Genomic DNA, 20057 nt, shown 5'->3' on the forward strand with positions numbered 1-20057 from the left:
TATAGCCATTTGAAGTTAAGGTGTCTTTTTAAGACATACTATTGATGTTTTTAGGATACAAGGAGTTTTATGATGGATTTTGGAGATCAAAAGAAGCAAACACAAGGATGATTTTATGATCTATATCTTTTATGAAGAAATGACTACATTTGAAGTTTTTATGAAGAAGTTATAGAGCATTGAAGATAGCACATGTAATTCAATGGCATTAAGTGAGTCGTTTTGTTGATAGTAATGGTTGGAGCCATATCTTGAGATTCCAGATGAATTTTTGGCTCAAAATTTTTAGAAGTGTGTGTTATTAAGTTTTAAAGTAATATATCTAAATTTTATGGTATTTTAGTACTTAATATGTGAGATATGAAGAAATTTGCACATGGATGTATGTAAGCAAGGGATTGAAGCTATTGTTAGAATTTTGGTGGTATCTCAAGATCCATAATGAATTTACATTTGAAATTTGTTGTAGTAGTTTTTAAAAGTACATCAATACTTCATGTAAAATTTAGGTTTGTTTGGACGGTCCGATCGTGAAATATGAGTTTTTGAAGTTTGAAAAAAAATCATCTTAAAGATATATAAGTTTTATAATATTTTTATCACATTTTTGGTGATCTTTGGTACTTAAGGCTTATGTTTGATATAATTGTCCCTATAGGAACAATTTTATATATAGACTTGGTATTTTTTTAATTTAGAGGCTTGGTTGAGCATTTAGTGATATCTAGAAGCCCAGTGCTTTCTTAAGGCAAATTCTCTCTATTCCAACAATGTGTTTGTAGTTAATTGATAGATTAAAAATTTGATTAACAAATTATCTATATATCACACATGTTGGTAACTTATAGAATAAGCTAATTATTTGGTGCACATATTAAAAACTTACCTTGCAAGTTAAGATATGTATCTTGTAAAGTCAATACATGTTGGAGATCCTATAGAACATCACCACATAGCTTCTGGTTAGAGAGTATATATGGAGGCAAGAATGAAGCTTTTTTCACTCTTGTCAATGCCTTTCTAGTTCTTAGACTTGTTTCAAGACTTTCTAATCTTCTTGTCTTTAGCAATAGCCATTTTAGTTTAATATTATATCATCTATGAGTGATTATCTAGTCTTTTTAAGTGACACAAGAGTGACTTGAACTTTCAATTCTTCAAAATTCATGTCTTTGTCACATTATTGAAAAATCAATTGTGTGAAGAAAAACCTACACCTAAATAGTATAATATATCAAAATAAAAAAAAAAAAACTCAGTGAAAGATCTAAGTTATCTTAATAGAACTTCAATATATGATCCAAAATTTCAACCAAATAATTATTTTTTTAATATATTTGTGCAATAGGGATCTTTATAACAATACTAGTGCCCTTCAAGCCACCATTGACATGATTTACTCAAAGACTCATCAACTTCAAAAGCTATACATCAAATCAAAACAATCAATTCTAAAATGACAAGGGATAAACCAACTAGGTGCTTTTATCCAAGAATGACACAATATATTGACTATACAAATACAACACCAAATAGCACTATTACAACCACAAAAAATTTGTATGCAACTATAACTTGTATTATTCAATGCACCATAAAATACACCATGTTATACACCATATACAAAAGTGTTATCCTTCCGTGGTACACCCTATCCTATCTCCCTACCAAGCAAAAACATAGAGTAAATAAAGATACAAATAACAATAATAATGTTGTGTCAATGTCCAACTGATTTCATGGAATGGACACCACACAGCCAGGCTTCCCACTTCACCCTATCCGATTCTGCACTTACTTCCTCTTGAGCTCCAATTGCATCTGCACTGACAACGACAAGGTTGACCTTACGCCCATCTAGGTAACCTCCGCCATTAACCAGTGAGCCCTTCTCCGATAAATCATAGACTTAGCGCCCGGCAGGACAAGTAACTTCCTACCATTACTGTCCCTCCCTGATACGAAATTTAGGTACTTAGCGAGATGTTGTACCGTCGCTTGATATTTTGCCTTCAATATTGGATTACCAATTGTGCCAGGGAAAATGTGTTGGAAACAGCAGACAAACAAGCTGGGACCAAGAAGTGATTTGGAACGGCAAAGGTGACCTGGAAGGGCAGTAAGCAGCCACATCCACCTTGCTTGGCTGTTGGCAACCAGCCTAGTGACTTCAATTTAATTCCAAAAATGGCTCTTCGATCATGAGCTCTACATCTGGCTTGATTACTTGTCAATTGAAAGTCCTAAGAATAAGAAAAAGAAAAGGAAAAAGGAAGCTGGAAACCGAAAAAAGCTTACAAATTACAGAGTCTACGCTAAACTAAATGTGTCGAGCAGACCTCGTTCCTAATGAGGCACTCGAACGTTCCCCAACGCAAAATGGGGTTTTAGATACATTCAGAGCTATTTTGACAGGTGCAAGTATGCTTGTTACATCTCAGGCGTCTGGTGTTATTGAGGAATTACACCACCCGAGCTCCACTTGGATGAGCTTCATTTTTCAGGCTTGCCTTGCTTTCCACGTGGTGCTGCTCTTCAACAGACGATTCTTCCCAAACTTCGTTGGCATCGCCTCTACCCGTGGTCTTATGCTCGGTCAAAGCGGTGATGCTAGCAGGAGCACTCTCTGATGGCCGATTGGTTACAGCAACAGAGACCCAAACCAGATTTAACGACTGTCCGTGAAACCACCTGCCCTGCGTCATAGCTCTTTCTGCACTCCGTCGAGTACTGTAGCTAATCCGTATGGGGCTACTCGATTTCCAGGGTTGTCCTGAATCCACTTTGTGATCCTCTGCATCCTCGACTTCCACGCTTGATAGCTCGCCAAATGCAGCGAAATGGTCTTTTACAGCTGCAACCTGCTCGCATCAACAGCAATTTTTTTTTTTGTTAAGCTCCGCATATGTGCGCTGTTACCCCACCTCACACAACTTCAAAACAAACCCTGGCAACCATTCTGTTTATGCTACGCCCCAAGCTTGACTATTTTCTTCGCTTGCTTCAGCAACCGAGAGAGAAAAAGGGCGGAGTGACACTTACATCAGAGATAGTAGCCGGAAGAGGAGGCAGAACCCTAAAAGCCGTTGTGCGATTATCAAGTTTGAATCGTCCAGGACCCCACGCAGATGCGGGGTGTCCTACAGATGCTCCCGAAGGTGTCCGACGATGGGGAGATCTTGTAGGCTTCGATGACGCCTGTGTCGTCCCTGCCTGCGCAACTTCCCCCGAGTTCGTCTTCCTAATGCCAGAAGTAGTCGTTAAACTGCCAACAGCGGCAATATCTTTGCACGGTCTCACGTCACTAGAATTGTCCCCTTTCTGTCGCTTGCTGGCATGGTCTACTATAGGGTCCTCGGATCCTGCAACCCCCTGGAACCAAGGCAAAAGTTTCAACAAACTCCCAGGAAAAGAACAGAAAAACAAATCATAACATACACACGCACACGCACACCATGAATGTTATAAAACAGGGAACTCCACAGTCCTAGGAGAAAGAACACATGTTCGAAGATCCGCCGCTGGAGACTGCACCATTCATGGATTCTACTCGAGGGACTCTCATGGCAGATCATTGAAACATCACGACCACCTCTACCACAGCGCAGTTTCATGTCGTATCCCCTAGGCAGACTGGTATCATTCTCACATTAAAATCATGAAAACAAAGTCAAAATCAAAATCATTTCCAAAACCAAAACCAAAACCAAGATCATCCGAAGGTAAACGGTTCACCTGACTAGCGAGCTTGTCGAGCTTCCGCCGAAAATCGTCGCGTTTCTGAGCTAGGGCCTCTTGCTTCTGACGGATCTTCTCACGCATAAGCTCTAATTCCTCCTGTTTCTTTGATGCCATAGCTACTGGGCTAATCAAGGAAGTTGCGGAACCATTCGATGTGGTGGCTTTGTTGCTGCCTTCTGGGATCGAAGTTCCCGACAGGCCGGCAACGACTCCATTCAGACCAGTCAAACTCAGTTTTCCTCTACCTTTTACTAGTGCAGCATGGCCACCTGCTGCTTCAGAGCCAGAGGTTGGCGGCTGACCAGTAAAAGAAGTGGAAGCGCCGCTATCACTATTGATGCTATCACGATTAGCCCACGACAATCGTATGAATCGGTTCCCCATCACAGCATCGGGGGAAGCCAGTGCTGACTCCGCCTCCTCTCGAGTAGCGAACTGGATAAAGGCTCTGTCACTGTGTGGAGGAATTCGGACATCCACAACACGTCCAAACTTTTCAAAGTGCATGAGCAAGTCCTCTGCCTGATTAGCATTGGGAGGTATGCAGTTCACATAGAGTGTGCGTTGAGCATGTTCTACGCTGCGCCCAGGAGCGCGAGGCCCCAACTTGCTCCCATCTTTGGAGCGGTTGAATGGAGGACCTACCTCTGCCCACCCGGCAGCACCCCGTCCTCGTCCAGGATTTGTATTGAGGTTGGTGGCTCCGCTGACAGGTTCACGGTCTTCCCATCTTCCGGGCTGCCACGTAACTCCTCTGCTCTGACCCCGCTGTTCTTCTAATTTCACCCCTGCACTAGCAGCGCTTACATCTACAAGTCCTATGCGATCCCACACAGTGGACACTGCGTCTGCACCATGCAAGCTGCTGCTGTTGGCACCTCTGCTGCCACCATCAACCCCTCGCCCATCTGGGTTCTTCTTCAGTTCCGGTTTCTCTTTAACCACCTCAAGATGTTCCGTCTGAAACGCTGACAACTTTCTAACCCTTCCCGTGGCCTCAGGTCTGTCTTTGTTCCAAAGCGGTTGATCTGGATCGTACAGGTCAGGTTCAGCACCAGACACTTGGCCATTCACCACGATCGGAGCTTCTAGTGGAGGAATACTCGGCTCCCGGCTCCCTCGGCTCCCCCGAGAACTTGAAGGTGCAGAAGTGGGTAGCATGGTATTGGAGGCTGCCATCTGCCCGGGCGCCACAGCCATGCCTCGCCCACTTGAAAGGTTGACAGGCAGGTTAAATTGGGACAGGCTCTGCAGAGTGAGCAACAATCAGAACGCTTAGCTGGAGAAATGAGGTTTCTTAGTCCTCACCGCCGAGGGCGACCCATTGAACTCCTTGCCTGGAGTTCCAGGTGAGCGGACAATCGTACCCATAGCACCCACCACCGTATGCTAGCAGGGCCTAGATTCCTGCAAATAGAATCCTACGAACAACATCCAAATTCAACGAAAGGAACCTGCTGATCCTCGCCCTATCTCATTTTCATGCGCTTCTTTTCTGTGCAAAAAACAAGCCCAATCAGACATGCCATGGAACCTACGCATCTCAACACCCTACACGAAATACACCGACCATCCAGACTCCCATGCTCTCGCTTCTGGAAGCTGCTGTGACACCTCACCGACTGAAGCAGCATCTTACCTGCACATCCTCCACGACAATGTGGGAACCATGATCCATGGGACACAGATCTCCTCGAAGACAGAACCCTCGTTCTTCAAAATCCAGACACCTCGGTCGCACAGGTCCTAAACCCGTTCCCATCCCCAGGTTCATAACTCCAGGTGGCCCTCGCCCACCATGCGAAAGTTCCAATGAACTAGCTCCCATGCCACTCATGTGTCCGAATCCTCCGGGCCACCCAACCCCACGCCCACCCAAGCCCCTGCCGTTCGAGAAATAGCCTCCATTCGGGGACAACAGAGGTGGTGCGTCGGCAAACGGGGGCGGCATAGGACCGACCCAACTACCAGCTCCTCTGCCACGGCCCATACGCACTCCATCGAGCCCCAGGCTAGGTGCATCCCCCCGAAACGGAGGACCACCGCCACGTATTAGACCTCGCTCTGCTTGCTCTCCGTTGCTAAATCGACCCCCTGCATCACGACCCGATAGTCTTTCAAACTTCGACGGCCGCTCTCGGTTGGACTGTCCTCCTCCTCCTTCTCTACCGTGGTCACCGGTTTGGCGCTTGAGATCATTTGACCCACCTCCGTTGTACCGAGAAACATTGGATTCGTCTACTCTGTCTCCAGAACGGGATCGAGAAACTCGACGCCGATGCTTGTGATTCCGATCGTCGTCGCTGCTATCTTCTTCCTCTAGCTCCTCCTCCCAATCCTGGGCGCCGGCGCTCGGTATCCTCTCTAAATGGGAAGGCGATATTCTGGTCTCTGCAGCCTCGGCGAGGGATTCCGCTTTGTCCAGAGGCTTGACAATTTCCAGATCATCCATTCTGGAGGGGATCGTCCCGTCGTCAATAACATGAAATAGGTTGACAACGAATAAGTTTGCTCCTGCACTCACGGCTGGTACGATACAATTAATATAAATTCTTCTTTCCAACCATTTGTACACGTATGCCCACAGCCGTTCCTTCCCACATTTTGCAGAGCCTCAACCAAGAGGGGCAGCCAGTCAGGTGAGGCAGGTTCAACTGCAGGCCATCAATTGACCACCTCCAAGAAAACCGCACAGCTGGTCCACGCAAAATGTCTGCGATTCCTTCTTAGGCTTGTCGATCTTCAGCAGTGTTGCGGCGTAGTCAGAAAGCAAGATAGGGTCTACATCAGCCCTGTACACCGCATCAAAGGAAGATTTAGTCATTTCACCACATTCATGAGAAATGGTTTTTATGTTTAACTTTCCGGGCTTAATTTTTTATCGTTCGCAGAAGATGTCCAACATTGACAACCATCTACACGCGTTACGACTGAGAACCTCTCAATTAAGAGGTCTCACCTATCCACTACTCTTCCACTGCGTACCACTGTTGCACGCCTGCCCTTTGCCTTCTACTGTGCTGCGAATCATGATGAAGTTTCCTGTTGAGGATGCCGCGGAAACACCAAACCTCTCACAATATCCACCAATCACGCATTCACAATTTTACACCACGCTCTGCGACAGCTCCCGCCGCTCATTGCTATGCCTGCCTACAGAACCACGGCTCTCGCGATCACTCGAACTTCCGGCTGAGCGTAGCCCGCCGGACGGTGATTGCATTGCATCCTACCTATCCGCCGAGTCAATTCAACAGCCGGACTCGCAATTCAAGAGGTACTTCGTCTTCAACCGATGGACCAACGCTTGACGAGTTGGAAAACCTACAGTCCACCACAACAACACCATACCTTCCGAAACCTACAACTATTTACATGCGTACGTAACGAATACCCTGATCATGCTAGTCGGCTTCCAGACAACAGACCTGAAGCGGGAACTACTGATGGCAAGCCACTTCGAAACAATTCGTTACCAAAAGTTTTGCAATCATGTGCTACCCGAGTGTGCTTAGAGAATCTCGAGTCGGCAGAAAAATACTCTCTAATGCAATATGTCCTATCAGAAGTTCTCGTGGAAGAGAATTATGATAGCTTAACACCTAAAATGCTCAACGACCGAGCAAACAGGAGTACCGGTAGACGAGGCTATAGCGGCAGGAAAGTGCGGGTCAGGAGAGGAGAGATGAAAAGCACTCACAACGGTTTTAGGAGTTCGATTGTGTAGTGATTCAAAGGCGTCTCGTCAGTCTTCATGCTGCTCCTCCTCGCCGCCCCTGCAGAACCTTCCTTCTCGCCATCTCCATCCCAGCGCAACACCGCTACCCAGACGCCAAGCCATAAACATCGCCAGAGTCCGCCATAACGATAGAGCGCGCGCAACGACACAACGGGGAAAAGAGCCAGGGGGATGGAGAACAGAAAGGAAAGAGGAGAAGAAACGGGAGAGGAAAGAAAAAAGGGGGATGGACGAAGACGAGGACAACGACGAGGGCGCGGGCGAGGACGGAGATGAAAAGGCGTGTAGAGAAGCGGGCAAGGGAGGGAAAACGAGGGAAGGAAGGCGAGCTGGGGGTAGGGGAGCGGTTGCGGGGGCAGGTGCAGCTCAAAATTGGATGGGATTGGGCGTAAGCCAAGACCGGGAAACAGACTACGTGCGAGTTTGGGGGTGAGCACCAAACCCTAATGCCGGATCCGCTTGAATGAGCTCTGGACTGGGAGGCAATCCCAGGCGAGACAAGACGAGGCGAACACCGAGCAACTAATAAGCCAAAAGTAAAACTTCTGTCCCACAGGCCACCACACACCCCAACTGTCTTCCATGGCAATCCAATCTCTAGGCAGCCTACAGTATCTGCTTACCTGGGCTTGACCGCCAAGCAGCCTGCAGAGCAGATCCCTTGAACGGCAGCATAGTACCTTACACCAGACCAAACTGAAAAATAAAATTCATATTTCATGCTGATCTAATTATCTTTGTACTTGTTCTCATATTTTCATGCACGAAAGAGCAGTAGCCAAATCGAGTGTTGATCATATTCGTAAATTTAGAAAGTATCATCCTTGGATACCAATGTTTCAAGTATGTATCAAATGCTTTGTCATAATGGAGAGAAATTGATGAAGTTGCACTCTTAAAAAATGTACAACTAACATGGATGGATGAAATATATATTAAGTAAATCAGGAAAAGCACAAACAATGCACATGTATTTTAAGTAATATTTTGTGAATTGCTATAAAAGAAGGAGAGGATTGAATTACAAATTTATTAAAACAATTACTATACACATTAATGGTCAACTTTGTGCTTATGGATATATATATATATATAGAGAGAGAGAGAGAGAGAGAGAGAAAAAAAAAAGAAAAAAAGAGAGAGAAAATATACATATATGTATATATATAAATTATATTTAAATTTATGATAAAGATTAATATTAATTATAAATATTATATATAGATATATATAATTTGTATAACATGGTATTAGATTTATACATAATTTTTATCAGTAATATTTTTTATTTTTTATTAATGATCTTAAGTAAATATAAAAGAAATTTCTAGCAAGAAAACACAAATACTTAAAATATAGCAACAACTAAAAAAAACTAATAGTTTTATGTTATTTTTTGTATCTATTTATTTATATATATATATATATATTTAAAAATATATTTACTTTGCTTTATTAATACATTGTCAAGGACATGAATCTCGAAGAAAGAAAATCCTCAATAGACTCTTGTAACATTGAAAGGAACTAAAAAGTCACTGAAAGATGATGTAATATTGAACTGGAATGGCTATTGCCAAAAACAAGAAGTCTAAAAAGGCTTGAAACAAGACTAAGGACTAGAAAGGTGTTGACAAGAGTGAAGAAGGCTTTCACTCTTGTCTCCATATATACTCTTAACTAGAAGTTACGTTGCAATGTTCTACAGGACTTCCAAAACGTGTTGACTTTGTGTCATGGACATACATTGGAAGATTCTTTGAATATTCTTCTAGAATATTCTCTAAAGATTCTCTAAAGATTCCTTTAGAAGGTTCTAGAAGATTCTTAGAATATTCCCTAAAGATTCTCTTAGAAGGTTCTAGAATATTCTTAGAAGGTTCTAGAATATTCTGATAGATTCTAGGAAGTTGCTCGAGAAGTTTCCTAATTAGTAGAAGTTGTTGGAGAAGCGTCCTAGTTAGCGGAAGTAGCTCGAGAAGCTTCCTATTCAGTAGTATATATAGGAGTCGAGGCTGAAGGATTCTTCAGTCTCGACAACACATCTCTTGGAGTTCTAGCTCACCTTTTTGGTGTTGTTCTTGTACTCATCTGTTTAATCTAGTTCTGCCACTTCTTCTTGAACTTCTTGTTAGATTTCAAGTCCGTATTTTGTGTCCGTGACAGTTTGTCGAGACTGCATTTTCACTGGTATCAGAGCTAGTTCGTTCTTGTTAGAGAGTGGATTACCCCTCTTCTTGAAGGTGTGCTAGTGTTTTAGAGGTTGCGGATTACCCTCCTCTAAACTGATATCTCTTCTTTCTCAATATTGGAGCCTTATTCTTCTTGGAGAGAGTGGATTACCCCTCATCTTGGAGTCTTAAGGCGTTTTAGAGGTTGCGGAGTACTCTCCTCTGAACCAATATTGTCCTCTTGTCAAATCTCTTTTTTCTTCTTTCTGAAGGTTAGCCGAAGGTTAAGACGTTAAAATGGCTGAAAGTTTGGAATCCAAACTAGACGCCATCATAAATGCTCTTGCCCCGTTGTCACATAGGACAACAGAGATCGAAGGAGTCATGGTAGGACTCCATAACAATGGAGCATCTGGGATAGCGCCATCTAAAGCATATCAGCCTCAAACTTCTGCACCAGAAGAAGCAGTTCTACCTCCATTTCAACAAGATCGAGTAGTCCTACAACGAAAGGAGCCTCGAGTTAGTCTTCCGGATAAGTTTGATGGAACTCGTTCCAAGTTTCGAGGTTTTGTCAACCAAATCAGGTTGATAACAATTTTACAGCCCGAACGTTATCCGACGGAGGAAGCGCGTGTTGGGCTTGTTGGAACCTTGCTTATAGTACAAGCTCTGTCTTGGTTTACTCCCTTGTTCGAGAAGCGATCGCCAATCCTGAGTAACTTTGAAACGTTCTTGGAGGTGTTTGCAGAAGCATTTGGCGAGCATGATAAAGTTCGATGGGCTACAACAAAGATCCGATCGCTAAGACAAGGAACACGCTCTGCATCAGTCTATGCCTTGGATTTCAGACAATTGGCAAGTGACATTAATTGGGGTGAAGAGGCGTTGGTGAGTCAGTTTTATTGGGGCTTGAAGGATGATGTGAAGGACTTGCTGTTATCTCTTCCTGATCCTCAAACGCTCAACGAAGCTATTAGCCAAGCTGTAAAGTGTGACAACCGCCTATTCCAGTGTCGCCAAGACCAACGTCCAAGACACCAAATGACTCGTTACGACGTGACTATGTCTGCAAATAGCTTAAACTCACATTCGGAAGCAACAGACATGCAAATCGACACGTCGCGTGTCCGATCTCTTACTCCAACAGAGAAGAAACGGCGTATGGAGGAAGGGTTATGTTTGTACTGTAGAGAAGAAGGTCACAAGGTTGGAAATTGCCCAAAGAAGCAAAATTGGCACCCTGTCAAGACTAGAAGTGCGATGATTCCGGAAAACGACGATGCCCAGCCACGGTAGGAACCGTGCGGCTGGACAATCTAATATCACGACAACAATCAGGTTCCTCCTTCTCTGTCCAACCTGCTCGTTGTTTTACAATTCCTTTGTTTTTAGGCCCTCAAAAACAAAAAACTTTAGCTTTATTGGATTCGAGGGCATCTACTTGTTTTTTAGATGAAGAGTTTGCTAAACGCCACAAGATCCGTTTAGTACAGAAGTCCAAACCTGTTCATGTAGAGGTGATAGATGGACGACCCTTATTGTCAGGCAACGTTACCCACGAATCAGAACCTATAGAAGTGGTGTTTAAGGACCATAGTAGTCACGTTATTTTTAATATTATTAGAACCCCATCAAGCCCTGTTATCCTTGGTCTTTCTTGGTTAGAAGATCATAATCCGTCCATTGATTGGAGGCTACGAAGGATAACATTTCCTGAAAAAAATAATAATAAACCTGTTGGTAGAACCTACATAAAGAAATCCATGTTTATTGGAGCGAGAGCGTTCCTAAGATCGTCCAAGGAAGGCGCACCATTTGTCATTTATGTAGCTCCAACTAGCGGCGAGAATATCTCAACATCGAATATACCAGAGCAATATAGGGATTTTGAAGACGTGTTTCAGAAGAAGAACGCCGATATACTGCCGGAACATCGACCATATGATTGCGCCATAGACTTAGAGGAAGGAGCGCAACCACCTTTTGGTCCAATATACAACCTATCGCAGACGGAGTTGGCAGAATTACGGAAGTACATCGATGAGAATCTAGCCAAGAATTTTATTCGACATTCAAAGTCGCCAGTTGGAGCACCAATCCTATTCGTGAAGAAAAAGGATGGCTCACTGCGGATGTGCGTGGACTACCGAGGACTCAACAAGGTGACCAAGAAAAATCGCTATCCCTTACCTTTGATCTCCGGCCTCTTAGATCAACTTGGACGTGCAAGGATTTTTACAAAGATTGATTTAAGAGGAGCCTACAACCTTGTGCGAATCAAAGAAGGAGATGAATGGAAGACAGCCTTTCGTACAAGGTATGGCCATTTTGAGTACAATGTCATGCCTTTTGGTCTTACCAATGCTCCAGCGGTCTTTCAGCATATGATGAACGACATCTTTCGGGAGTACCTCGATGACTTTGTTGTCATTTATCTGGATGATATTTTGATATTTTCCAAGAATGAAGAAGAACATGAGAAGCACGTTTGTTTGGTTCTTGAAAAACTACGCGAACGAGGACTCTACGCCAAGTTGGAGAAGTGTCAATTTCACCAGAATGAGATGGAATTTTTGGGCTTCATTGCGACTACAGAGGGCTTGAAGATGGATCCAAAAAAGGTAGAAGCAATTATATCTTGGGAAGTTCCGAAGACGGTTAGAGATGTTCAGTGTTTTCTTGGATTTGCTAACTTCTATTGGATCTTCATCAAGAATTATTCTCAAGTTGCTGCACCACTCACGCGTCTAACAAGCAAAGACAAGCTCGAATGGGGATCACAAGTAGCAAAAGCATTTCAAGATCTCAAGACGGCATTCACTACGGCTCCAATCTTGGTACACCTTGACTTTGCAAAGGCTTTCTATTTAGAGATCGATGCTTCAGATTTTGCTTTGGGAGCTGTGCTTTCACAGATGGGCATAGACAAGAAGCTTCACCCAGTTGCGTTCTATTCACGGAAGTTCTCTGCTGTTGAGATCAACTACGAGATCCACAACAAAGAGCTGCTTGCTATAGTGGATGCCTTTCAAGAGTGGCGTCACTTCCTCGAAGGAGCTGCACATCCAGTGACTGTTTATACGGACCACAAGAATTTGGAGTACTTCATGACAACTCAAATTTTGAATCGTCGTCAAGCTCGATGGAATATGTCTCTATCACGATTTGACTTTATTATCACGTACCGCCCTGGAAAACAGCAAGGATTATCTGACGCATTATCGAGGAGATCGTATCTTGCGCCAAAGGTTGGAGAAGCAGCGTTTGATCAACAATGTACAACATTGTTGAAACCAGAAAAATTCAAGATTTTTGCTACTGTTGCAACTATCGATGACGGCTTCCTCAGCGAGGTACGTACTGCGACAATTGAGGATTCTATAGCTCTTGACATCAAACAACGTGTCGATAATGACAAGTTTAAGGTGGAGGGAGATCTTCTGTATTTTGAAGAGCGGTTGTATATCCCGAAAGGACCAACTCGACTCCGAGTACTTCAATCTCGCCACGACTTTCCAGCTGCGGGACATTTTGGATTCAACAAGACTTTGGAGCTCATTTCACGAGATTTTTGGTGGCCCCAAATGTCGAAGGATGTGAAGGAATTTGTCCTTTCTTGTGATGTTTGTTCAAGATCCAAGATCCCTCGACATCGTCCGTATGGACTTCTCCAGCCATTGCCTATTCCGCACCGACCATGGTCTTCAGTTTCTATGGACTTCATTACGGACCTACCGCCATCGAATTCATTTGACAGCATCTTTGTTGTGGTGGATCGATTTACAAAGATGGCGCATTTCGTGCCTTGCAAGAAAACATCGTCAAGTGAAGACACCGCAAGACTCTTTCTTGATAACATATATCGTTATCATGGACTACCAGATGATATCGTGTCGGATCGAGGTACTCAGTTTGTATCCAAGTTTTGGAGGTCCCTCTTTGAGATATTGAAGGTGGATATTAAGCTCTCTTCGGCTTTTCATCCTCAAACTGACGGTCAAACGGAGCGGGTGAATCAAGTTTTGGAGCAATATTTACGATGCAGCATCAACTATCAACAAGATGATTGGACTGCATATCTACCGCTTGCTGAGTTCGCATACAACAACACTCTTCATGCGTCAACTCAACAAACACCATTCTTCTCCAACTACGGATACCACCCCAAGCTCGATTTATTGAGTTCTTCAGCAAATAACAACCCAACAGCTGAAGGATTTGTGAAGCAACTATCGGAGCTTCAAGCGACGTTGAAGCTTCAATTGCAATCTCCCCAAGAGAGTTACAAGGCATCTGCAGATAAATATCGAAATGAGGCGCCTACTTTTAAAGTTGGAAGTAAAGTATGGCTTCTTCGACAAAATATCAAGACCAAGCGGCCATGTGACAAATTGGACTATCGGAGATTAGGGCCATTTGTTATCGGGAAGCAGATCAATCCGGTGGCATATCGTCTGGAGTTACCAGCTACTATGAAGGTACATCCAGTCTTTCACGTATCTTTGTTGGAACCTTATCGAGAGTCAGCTTTTCCCCAAAGAGTACAAAGTCCACCACCAAGTATCGAAATTGAAAACCATGAGGAATACGAGGTGGAAAAGGTACTAGATTCACGGCGTAATAGGAGAAAATTGGAGTATTTAGTGCATTGGAGTGGATACGACATCAATGAACGAACGTGGGAGCGTGCCGAAAATCTTGCCAATGCACCAAAAAAGGTATAAGAATTTCATCAACGATATCCTCATAAACCTAAGCCGATTCAACGATAGCTTCTTGCTGAAGCTTGCTCACCAAGTAGCATAAAAAGGGGAGAGGGCACCTCCAAAACCCATAGTTCGATAGTATAGAACTTTGTTAGCAACTATAGTTTGTTCTCATCATTTTAGCCTTTGGACATGGATAGTCAAGATACTACACTTGTTATGTCATCTCAAGCGACTAGCTCACGAAAACGACCACGAGATGAAGAACCGCCTGCACCACGAAGATGTCGGAGGATACCGAGCAACAGATCGCTAGTAATTGTATTTGAGGTCGAGCCTGCCTACGACGGTCAGCCAGAAGGTGTGTTTGGAGGACAGTTTCACAATGAAGACACAGAAGTCCACGCTTGGTCAGAGGTTGAAGGTGTTGGTCACTACCGTTGGCTCCAAGGGCCGATGAATCATTTGCCTCGCGAACAACAATTGGAATTCATAGCGGATGTATAGCGATAGATTTTCATTTTCTTGCGTTGGTATTGACTGATAACAACATTGCTTCTCGGGGACCTCGAAGTTAAAAGAGGAGGTGATGTCATGGACATACATTGGAAGATTCTTTGAATATTCTTCTAGAATATTCTCTAAAGATTCTCTAAAGATTCCTTTAGAAGGTTCTAGAAGATTCTTAGAATATTCCCTAAAGATTCTCTTAGAAGGTTCTAGAATATTCTGATAGATTCTAGGAAGTTGCTCGAGAAGTTTCCTAATTAGTAGAAGTTGTTGGAGAAGCGTCCTAGTTAGCGGAAGTAGCTCGAGAAGCTTCCTATTCAGTAGTATATATAGGAGTCGAGGCTGAAGGGTTCTTCAGTCTCGACAACACATCTCTTGGAGTTCTAGCTCACCTTTCTGGTGTTGTTCTTGTACTCATCTGTTTAATCTAGTTCTGTCACTTCTTCTTGAACTTTTTGTTAGATTTCAAGTCTGTATTTTATGTCCGTGACACTTTGTTAGCCACATGTCTTAACTTGCAAGGCAAGTTATTTATATATGTGCCACATAGTGTCACGAACATACACATGTAAGCCAATAATTACATGTATAAATAGGTAGAAGTAAGTAAACGTAGGTAAAAGTAAGTAAATTCTAGAATATTTTGCTATGAAAGCTTCTTAGAAGCTTTATAAATGCTGCTTTGACTTTATAGGTGTCTTTAATTGACTTTTTGGATTAGAAACGTAGTCAATAAGTTGGTCATGTACCACACATATTGTTAGCTTGAAGACCAAGCTAATCATGTGGCCCACACGTAGAAAAACTTGCCTTTTAAATCAAGACATGTGTCATACAAAGTCAACACATATTGAAGGTCCTATAGAACATCGCCACGTAGCTCCTAATTAGATAGTATATATAGAGACAAGAGAGAAGCCCTCTTCACTTTTGTCAACTCCTTTCTTGCTTCTAGTCTAGTTTCAAGGATCTCCAATTTTCTTGTCTTTTGGCAATAGCCATTCTAGTTTCTTTCTTAATATACATATTGAGTTATTTCTATTTTGTCATCTTTCTTTGAAAGAAGTCTCACTTGTTTATTTGTTTTTATCAAGTTCTTGTTGACAAATTATCAAGAGTCCACTTACAATATCAGAGCTTTGTCTAATCTTGATTAAGAGTGGATTATCACTTTCTCTTGATAAGACATAAGCATATTAGAAGATGGCGATTACCTTCTTCTAAATTGAAACTGTCCTTAGTATTTTCTTTGTTCTCAAGTCCTCTCTTCTATTTATCTTGAGCGATATTAAACATCTTTTTTTTTCTAGGTATTATCATAGCAGAACTTGCTAAAATGAAGAATGCAATGGCACAAATGTACGAGCACTTGAGGGAGTTAATGCTTGCGATGCATCAATTCAATTTGTTGAGGTAAAGATAAAGATGAATAGATAATAGTTAAAGTAGAATAAGTTACCTCATAAAGGATATTACCTTAGATAAGTTGCTAATGGTCAAAGGCTTGACTCTTGGCATATAGAAAAAGCATCCTATGGACATAGGATGCGGTCAAGGACAAAGAGTCATACTCAAGAGGATAAAGTTTGTTCTAGGGAATATCCAAAGAACTAGGTAAGAGTAATTAGTATATGCATAGGATACCCTTGTGGTATGTAAGATGCCATAGGATCCTAGGATCCTAGGATACCCTCGTGGTATGAGTCAAAGGATCCAAGGAGCATATGTGTAAAAGTCCAATGGAGGAAGAAGTCCTTTTAGGGCAGCAACCACCACCTATAAGTAACGAGAGTTGGAAGAGAGAACCATCTCATTCCACACTTCTCTTATGTGCAACCTTGCTGAGATTGTTGTGAAGAATCAAATGAAGAAGATCAGATTGAAAGATGTGTTACATGTGCCAAAGATGAAGAAGAACCTTCTTTCGGTGAGTAAACTTGTTTCTCATGGTTGTAAGGTGCAATTTGATATGAATGGATGCTTTGTGAAGACAATGGATGGAGATAATCTTTTGAAAGACTTTAGAGATGGCAATCTCTACTTCATCAATTGTAAGAAGATGAATGGAGTTGAAGTGGCGGCATTTGCTGAATTTCCACAAGATCAAGACAAGTTTGGCATTTGGCATCGATGCCTTGGTCATTTGAATGCCAAAAGTATGAAGGAGCTCCAATCCATGGTTAGTGGCTTAGATCTTGGTCATTCATGCACAAATCTTACTTGTAAAGGTTGTATTCAAGGCAAACAACAAAGAGCTTCATTTCCAAGTGGAGTTGCAACACATGCAACCAAATCGTTGGAGATTGTGCATTCTGATGTTTGTGGACCTATGACGACACCATCAATGGCAGGATCAAGGTAGTTTGTTACATTTATTGATGACTTTTCAAGGAAGGTGTGGATTTTCATCCTTAAATCCAAGAGTGAATGCTTTTCAAAGTTTAAGGAATTTAAGGCACTTGTAGAGAAGCAATGTGAGTGCAAGATCAAGGTATTGCATACAGACAATGGAGGTGAGTATTTGTCAAAGCATTTTGATGAGTATTTGAAGATTCATGGTATTGCAAGACAAACTTCCACTCCCTATACTCCACAACAAAATGGAGTTGCTGAAAGAGAAAATCGAACTATTGTGGAGATGGCAAGGAGTATGATTCCTGCTCAAAACCTAGGGCATGAATTTTGGGCGGAAGTTGTGGTGAATGCAATGTATACAAGGAATAGGTGTCCTACAAATGCACTTACACCAATGACTCCACAAGAAGCTTGGAGTGGGAGGAAACCTTGTATTTCACACATGAGGACTTTTGGATGCATTGCTTATGCAAAGGTACCAGATTGTATGCAGTCCAAATTTGATGCAAAAGGTACAAAATGTGTATTTCTTGGATATTGTGAAGGTACCAAGGCATATACGCTAATGTGTTTGGATACCAAGAAGATCATCAAAAGTCGTGATGTTGAATTTGTGGAGCATAAAAGTGCTTGTGAGCACTTGGAGATGTGTCTAAGTGGGAGTAATGGTATGTTTGTGGATACATCTTCAATTTCAGCAACGAAAGAAGAAGAAGAAGATGAAGACAATGGAGATAGTGGAGACATGGAGAACCCAAGAAGATGAAGAAGAAGAAGAAGAAGAAAGTGTATACAATTGGGATGACAAACAATGAAGAAGTTGAAGATGATGATGATGATGATGAGGAATACCAACCTTTGAGTGAGAAGAGACAAGGTTTAAAAGAAAAGAAGGTTGAAGAGTATCAAGGTGAATCTTCTTCAAATGATAGGAGATATCCCACAAGAGAAAGAAAACAACGTGGTGAATGGTGGAAGGACCACATCTTTCCTCAAGTAAGTGAAGAACATGCCAATGTTGCACTCCTTGCTGATCCATTGAATATATGTGATGCTGTGAAGTCTACGAATGCGTTGAAGTGGGAGGAGGCTATGGAAGAAGAGTACAAATCTCTCATGAGCAGTGGAACATGGGAATTGACTCAACTTCCACCAAATCGATCTTCAATTGGTTGTAAGTGGGTGTTAAGAACCAAGAGGGATGCAATGGGTGATATTGTGAGATATAAGGCAAGGCTAGTTGCCAAAAGATACTCACAAGTTGCTGGTGTTGATTTCAATGAGACATTTGTTCCCGTGGCTAAGTTCACCACCATTAGAACCATTGTGGCAATTGGGGCAGCAATGGACTTGGAGATGCATCAAATGGATGTGAAGACGGCTTTCTTGAATGGAAAGTTGGAAGAAGACATCTACATGGATCAACCTCAAGGATTTGTAGAAGAAGGCAAGCAACATCTTGTTTGTAAGTTGAAGAAATCCTTGTATGGACTCAAGCAATCTCCAAGGGCATGGTATCAAAGAATTGACACATTCTTTGTTAATGAGGGATTCCAAAGAAGTGAGGCTGACCATTCTATGTATGTGATACAATCAAAAGAGTTCTTGATGATTGTTATTCTTTATGTAGATGATTTAATCATCTTAACTAATACTTTAAAGATGATGGATTGGTTGAAAGCAAAGTTAGAAAAGGAATATGAGATGAGTGATTTGGGAGAGCTTCACTAATACTTAGGAGTGGAATTTGCAAGAGATCGTACTAACAAGACCATCACAATGAGCCAAAGGAAGTACATTGAAGGAGTGTTGAAACGATTCAACATGGAGGATTGCAAGCCTATTAGAACACCTTTGGAGTCCAATTTGAAGTTGATGAAGCTCATAGATGAAGAGTTTGCATAAGTTGAAGGCCAAATGCAAGGTGTTCCATACAAGGCAGCAATTGGGTCACTCATGTATGCAATGGTTGGCACAAGGGTGGATCTTGCTTATGCAGTGAGTGTCGTTAGTCAACACATGTCAAAAGTAGGACTAATTGATTGGGCAACCATCAAGAGGATCATGAGGTACTTGAAAGGCACTTTGGACTTCAAATTGTGCCTTCGAGGTGAAAGTATTGCTTTGCATAGTTATTGTGATGCGGATTGGGTTGGAGATGCAAATGATAGGCAGTCAAAAATGGGCTATGTATTCTTTGTTGGAGTGGGAGTAATTTCATGGAATTGCAAGAGGCAACCCACACTTATAAGGTCCACAATGGAGGCGAAGTACATGGCAGCAAACTAGGGTGCAATGGAAGCAACATGATTAAGGCAAGTTTTGGAGGACATTGGACTTGTGCAATTAGAAGCAACTCCATTGAATTATGACAATCAAGGACGCCTTGCTTTTGCAAAGAATCCAAAGCATCAATTAAGAATCAAGCACATTGACATTCAACATCACTTTATAAGAAAGAAGATTGAAATGGGAGTGATTGACTTGAAGTATTGTGCAACAAAAGATATGCTTGCTGATTTGTTAACAAAGGCATTGGTCAAAGATAGACATCATATGTTGACAAAGGCATTAGGTTTGAAGGACTTTAACAATTAGCAAAGTGGGAGTGTTGAGGTAAAAGATAAAGATGAATAGATAATAGTTAAAGTAGAATAAGTTACCTCGTAAAGGATATTATCTTAAGTAAGTTGCTAATGGTCAAAGGCTTGACTCTTGGCATATAGAAAAAGCATCCTATGGATATAGGATGCGGTCAAGGACAAAGAGTCAAAGTCAAGAGGATAAAATTTGTCCTAAGGAATATCCAAAGAACTAGGTAAGAGTAATTAG

General features: G+C 42.2%; 1 protein-coding gene across 1 annotated transcript; it reads right to left on the reverse strand.

Moving 5' to 3' along the window:
• Window positions 1-2085: 2085 nt before the first annotated feature.
• Window positions 2086-7648, reverse strand: LOC112283724 (zinc finger CCCH domain-containing protein 27). Its single transcript, XM_024522811.3, has 6 exons — window positions 7442-7648; window positions 6395-6533; window positions 5381-6355; window positions 3736-4989; window positions 3043-3372; window positions 2086-2861 (listed from the first exon to the last, which is right to left on the reverse strand). Exons 1-6 carry the CDS (start codon window positions 7495-7497, stop codon window positions 2463-2465), a joined length of 3153 nt encoding a protein of 1050 aa, XP_024378579.3. The 5' UTR covers window positions 7498-7648; the 3' UTR covers window positions 2086-2462.
• Window positions 7649-20057: the final 12409 nt, after the last annotated feature.

Source organism: Physcomitrium patens, chromosome 1, assembly GCF_059467195.1.
Source record: "Physcomitrium patens ecotype Gransden chromosome 1, ASM5946719v1, whole genome shotgun sequence".
NCBI lineage: Eukaryota > Viridiplantae > Streptophyta > Bryopsida > Funariales > Funariaceae > Physcomitrium > Physcomitrium patens.